The sequence below is a fragment of the Euwallacea similis genome, chromosome 3 (assembly GCF_039881205.1).
Source record: "Euwallacea similis isolate ESF13 chromosome 3, ESF131.1, whole genome shotgun sequence".
NCBI classification, from domain to species: domain Eukaryota; kingdom Metazoa; phylum Arthropoda; class Insecta; order Coleoptera; family Curculionidae; genus Euwallacea; species Euwallacea similis.
In genome coordinates, this window is record NC_089611.1 from 4,095,150 (window position 1) to 4,101,457 (window position 6,308).

General features: G+C 34.3%; 1 protein-coding gene across 1 annotated transcript; it reads left to right on the plus strand.

Annotated features, from left to right (window-relative positions):
* The first annotated feature begins 14 nt into the window (after positions 1-14).
* Positions 15-5,372, plus strand: Clbn (Nuclear export mediator factor NEMF homolog Clbn). Its single transcript, XM_066406717.1, has 16 exons — positions 15-198; positions 255-426; positions 1,014-1,350; positions 1,409-1,572; positions 1,623-1,818; positions 1,872-2,053; positions 2,105-2,586; positions 2,812-2,946; positions 3,099-3,193; positions 3,251-3,358; positions 3,419-3,526; positions 3,580-3,778; positions 3,837-4,006; positions 4,638-4,756; positions 4,809-5,062; positions 5,114-5,372. Exons 1-16 carry the CDS (start codon positions 143-145, stop codon positions 5,310-5,312), a joined length of 2,976 nt encoding a protein of 991 aa, XP_066262814.1. The 5' UTR covers positions 15-142; the 3' UTR covers positions 5,313-5,372.
* Positions 5,373-6,308: the final 936 nt, after the last annotated feature.

Sequence of the window (6,308 nt, forward strand, 5' to 3'; positions counted from 1 at the left end):
GATTTTCTTTAGTTGCAAATTAAAATAATAAAGAAAGTGAAAATAGATGTTTTCTTGCGTAACTTTTTGCGCCTTTGTTCTGTCTAAACAAAAAATAAATAATAAAATACAATTCTGAATAAATTCGGTAAAATTCATTAAAATGAAGACACGTTTTAACACACTAGATATTGTTTGTGTTGTTAAAGAACTTCAAAAGTAAGTACTTTACAGTTCCCAAACAGCCTTTACCAAAGGTTTTTTGTTGATTAAAGGTTTATTGGCTTGAGAGTGAATAATATCTATGACATCGACAGTAAGACCTATCTGATAAGGCTGCAAGGTGGAGAAGAAAAACAGGTTATATTGTTGGAATCAGGTAATCGAATACATTCAACAAGTTTTGAGTGGCCCAAAAATGTTGCACCATCAGGATTTAGTATGAAAGTAAGTCAGTCACGGAGTTTTGAAATTTTAATTTCGCCTTAGGGCTATATAGCAATCACAAGAGTGCTAAGAAATATTGTGATTGTTGTTTTGTTTATATATAGAGAGCATTGTGACAATTAATTTGAGCTATTTTTTAAAGCAATTGCTCCTCATGTTCTCAAAATATCAGTGTTTAAAATTTGAAAATGGTCAAAAAGTAGACATCTTTGCCTTTTGGAAATTTTTAGAAAATTTCGAAAGTCAATTGAGATTCCAGATCTGGAGTTCAGTCTTGGAGGAGGAGGATGTATAGATATTTGCCAACATTTTTGTTCAATTTCATTTTCATTTAATAAAATAACCTTAACTAGAATTTCTAGTGTGCTAACCATCCTTAATGACCATATTATTTCTTTTGAAAAAAGTATATAGAGCCCATTACATAGGGTACTTCACACAGGTTCATTCAACAATACTTGTTTCTCCCTTTCCAAATGTTCAGGATCTAAAGGGTTCCTTCACTGAATAAGGGGTTTTTCTTATATTTAATATATAATTTTGTACCATATTGGCTTAATTGACATTAATCTAATCTTAATTTGCAGCTAAGAAAACATTTAAAAAACAAACGATTAGAGAGCCTATCCCAACTAGGAGTGGATCGTATCATTGACCTGCAATTTGGATCGGGCGAAGCGGCTTATCATGTAATTTTAGAGCTTTATGACCGTGGTAACATAGTGCTGACCGACTATGAGATGACCATCTTGTATGTTTTAAGACCACACACTGAAGGAGACAAAGTAAAATTCGCCGTAAGGGAAAAATATCCACAAAACAGGGCTAGAGAAGAGGAGAGTGTTAGTAAAGAAAGAATTGTGGAGGTTTTGGGGAAAACCAAAGTTGGTGATCAGCTGAAGAAAGTGCTTGTTTCGAATTTAGGTAGGGAATCCTTTTTAAGATAATTAAAATGGTTTGTTTGACAAAAAAATTATTGTAGAATATGGTCCTTCACTCTTGGAGCATGTTTTATTGAAACAAGGCTTCACAAATTCAACCAAAATCGGAAAAACTTTTGATATAAACCAGGATATTGATAAACTCATGTTGGGTCTTTCTGAGGCCAAGTCAATCTTTAACTCAGCACAAAAAGATTTGCTTAAGGTATGAATGTCTATCTGTCCATATCAGTAAATTTAACGCTTTTTTTTTAGGGTTTTATAATCCAAAAGAAAGAGGAACATCCTGCTGCCGATACCAAAGAAGTGGAATACTTCTATTCCAATCAGGAGTTTCACCCAATACTTTTTGAGCAATATGCTTCCATGCCATACAAAGAATTCAATTCATTTTGTTTAGCTGTAGATGAGTATTTTTCCAGCTTGGAGAGTCAGAAGTTGGAGTTAAAAGGTTTCAATTCAGTGTATGTTCATAATATGACTTTATTATTGGGAAGTTTGTAGCTGTTCAGCAGGAAAGGGAAGCTATGAAAAAACTGGAAAATGTTAGAAAAGATCATAGTCAGCGTCTAGTGGGGCTGGAAAAGGCTCAGGAGATGGACAAACAAAAAGCAGAATTGATTACAAGCAATCAGGAGTTAGTGGATCGTACTATACTCTCTGTACAAATGCTTTTGGGACAACAGGTTGAATTCATTATTATTAATAATTCTTCAATTTAGTGGTTATATTTTCAGATGTCTTGGGACAATATTGAAGAAATAATTGATGAAGCTAGAACTAGAAGTGACCCTAGTGCTTTAGCAATTAAAAAGCTAAAACTAGAAATCAACCACATTAGCATGTTTTTGCAAGACCCTTACGCAGAATCCGCAAATAGTGATGAATCGAATCAGGAGAATGAAGATGATGATAAAATTCCCTCAATGGTGGTGGACCTTGATCTGGATCTTACGGCTTTTGCCAATGCTAGAAGATATTATGATCAAAAACGCACGGCGGCAAAAAAGCAGCAGAAGACTATCGAATCACATACCAAAGCCTTAAAATCTGCAGAAAGAAAAACTAAGCAAACTTTGAAGGATGTGCAAACGATAACCAACATCAACAAGGCCAGAAAGGTGTATTGGTTCGAGAAGTTTTATTGGTTTATTAGTTCTGAGAATTATTTGGTTATTGCGGGACGGGATCAGCAACAAAATGAGCTTATTGTTAAAAGGTGAGAAGATAAATTGTGTTTTAAATATCAATGTAGGTCTGTTATAAATGTTCAGTACAGGTAACAGTTAGGCAACTCTTTTATTTAATATGTTTTTTAAAAATGTTCTTTTAAATGTCTGAGTAAATCCTAACAGTTTTTCAATACTCTGCTGAATGCAATCAATTTTTAACTTCGGTACATTTTTGTTCATCATTTCTCAATTTATTGATATTTTTCTTTCAGATATATGAAACCTACAGATGTTTACGTTCACGCCGATATTCATGGCGCTAGTAGTGTAGTTATTAAGAACCCTACTGGACTGCCAGTACCCCCAAAAACATTAAATGAAGCAGGTACCATGGCCATATGTTACAGGTGGGTGAAAACATTCTTAAATGTCTTTGTTCTTTTCTTAAGCTTAGACCGATACTCAGACCAAAACTGTCTTGAAACTCAACAAATTTTTGAATTATTCATTGCAGTAAGCTAAATTTACATGTCATTTGACTTGTATATTATGTTTCCAGTGTGGCCTGGGATGCCAAAGTAGTAACTAATGCCTATTGGGTGTGGGGCGAGCAAGTCAGCAAAACTGCACCTACTGGGGAATATTTGTCCACTGGTTGGTCCCTTCTAACATCATTATTTTACAAAAACGTATACATGTGTACTTTTCTAGGAAGCTTCATGATAAGAGGCAAAAAGAATTTCCTACCACCCTCTCATTTGATTCTGGGGTTGAGCTTCTTATTCCGATTGGAAGATGGATGTATTGAAAAACATTTAGGTAAATCTATATTCAAAAAATGGTATATTGAATGTAAATAATGATGGTAATAATTATCAGGGGAGCGCAAAGTTATCGTCCAAGAAGGCGACGATAATGTCAGTATTCAAGACAACGAATCAGGCAAAGATGAGGATGTCGAAGTACCAGTATTGGATGAAAGTGATGGTACGTTTGATTTAAAAAAGGGTAAAAGTTGTCTTTAGCAGAATTATTTGCAGAAGACGAAATTAAGAAAGACGGGGAAATCTATAAAAAGAGTAATGAAAACCTAACTGACAAAAACGTAGTTGAAAGTGGAAATATCGAGGAGAAAACTGATGAGGCACCACAAGAGGAGTCTTCTTCTGGTAGCGAAAATGAGGAAGATTCCCGATTTCCTGATACGCATATAAAAATTCATCATTTCGGCGGCACTAGGTGTGTTAGACATGGAGCCTTGACTGAGCATTAGATATCTGAAAAATTATTTTTATAGACAAATTTTAACCGAACCAGTTGTTAAAGACCAGAAACAGCAAGATGAGGACAACATCATTTTTCTGGGTGACGACAAACCTGTAATTCTGAAACCCAACCAATCGAAGGCGAAAAGCAGAGGCGTTAGTGAATCAAGTAATAAAGATAGAAGCAACAAGTCTCAGAAGAGTTAGTATTTGATTTTATTGTATGCAAACTTTGAAGTTGAGCCGAAGAATTTCTACTTTGCTCTTTTTAATTTTACTTTACTTTTAAGGGTTTCTTAAAAGGGTGGGAAGAGTAAAAAAGTTTCCTGAAGATACCTAAAAAATGTATTTAAAAAATGGTTAGAATTACTGATTGAAACACTCCCACAAAAGCAAACAAATAAGTATTTTACAAAAAAAAACAATAATTAATGTTTTTCTAAAATTATCTATTTAGTTCTTAACTTTTTTAACTATTATTAATGTATATGGCGTGGCGATAATTGGATTCGAGTGGCACTTCAAATAAGAGAATTTTGCGTTATTACGCTCAATAATTGGATCACATAATCATTGTAAGTCTAACTAAATTATTACGAAACAAGCAAATTAATTAAAGCCTATACGTTCATCGCTAATGCCAATTTTTTTAGCGTATAAATAATAAAACCGCTCGCAGATTAAAACGTTTAGAACGGTTTTGCGGTAACTGCGTTATGTAAAAGCGTTGACACTTGTGGTAGAGTTTTCTTTCAATTTTTAAGGTCGTTTAAATCAGGGTTAATTAAATTGGATGCTGTTAGTTTTGATAAAATTTGGCAATTTTTTTTTAGACGAGCCAGTAAAGCAATCTCAGGCAAAGAGAGGGCAAAAAAGCAAGCTTAAGAAAATTAAGGAGAAGTACAAGGATCAGGATGAGGAAGAGAGAAGGTTAAGAATGGATGTTTTGCAGGTGGTTTGGATGTTATATGAATTAATTATACGGGAATGATGTTTGTTGTTAGTCCTCAGGTAATCAAAAGGACGTTAAAAAGTGTAAGAAAGGTGGTAAAGAACAGCAATCTAGGAACACCAAAAGGGAGCCTAGAATGCCCAGGCCGCAGGTGCCTAAAGAATCCAACGATTTGGATGACGATGAACTTACAGTACAAGCTGATGTAGATATGGTGAACGCTCTAACTGGAATCCCATTAGAGACAGATGAGTTGCTTTTTGCAGTTCCTGTTATAGCTCCGTATAATACCCTAGCAAATTACAAGTAGGTGTCTTATTAGCGGTATTATGAAGATTTATTTTATGTCTTTTTTAGGTTTAAAGTAAAATTAACCCCAGGTACAGCAAAAAGAGGCAAAGCGGCTAAAACTGCCGTTTCCATGTTTTTCAAAGACAGATCAATAACGTCTCGTGAAAAGGACCTTCTAAAAGCGGTAAAAGACGAACAGTTGGCGAGGAATATTCCCGGAAAGGTCAAACTATCAGCGCCTAAAATGCAGAACCTCAGAAAGTAGTTTTCCCATTGATTTTCGATTTGGAGTTCATTTGTAATTAAAATTTATAATTGTTGGGAGAGTGCATTTTATTTCGTACAAAACAAAGAAGTAAATTAGAGCTGGGAATGCAGCAGGGATGTATATAGAGATGCAAAACATAGGACCGTCAAAACTTTTTTGGAGGGGGGCAAATTAAGAGAGATGTCTAATTTCATCATCGAATACCGATCTTACATTTTTAGCACATCTGGCAATGTTGCCGCAGTGTTGCTTTTTTATAATGTGGTTGTGCGACGTTATGTTATGAGTCACCTTTTAGTTAATAAACTAAGTTGAAATTAAGTGAAAACGTATATAATTTGGCTGGTTTTTATGATTTTAAGAAGCTATATGAGCTTGTTTACATTTGAACCGATTCCGCATTCCGACTCTAGTACCTGATTCATATTTCTCCGTTCTTTAAATGAGCAACATTCCTTATTAACCAAATTAACCTAAATCAAGTTAATGCGACTTTGATTAGCCTTATCGCTTTTTATTTTTAAAAGACGCAATAAAATTGGTTGAATAAACCTAACATGTTTAATTTTTAAAATAAGAACACTTGAAGCACTTAAACTTTAGGTAAAATCCACTCCTATTTAATTAGACTTGTTTTCTCATGTAAAGTGTCTAGTAGAAGGTTCGAATTAAACAAATATATACAACCTTAGTTAAGTGTGCATATCTTTGAATTTGTATTATATTCCCGACCTTATACAAGCTTAAGCATATGAGACTTAGGCTTGATATAGGAAAAACTTCGATAATAAGTTCAGGGTTACCTGACAAGATAACGCAAGTGAGACACTCTATATGACATTCCTTGCTAACTTCTAGGCGATACTTGTGAATATTTGTATTCGTACAGCCTTGAGGTCAGCTCTTCGGCGAGAAATGGCATATCCATAGAATGTGTACGTTACTAAACCAATATACTTTTAAGGATGCCTAAAGCATATTTACAGTATATCT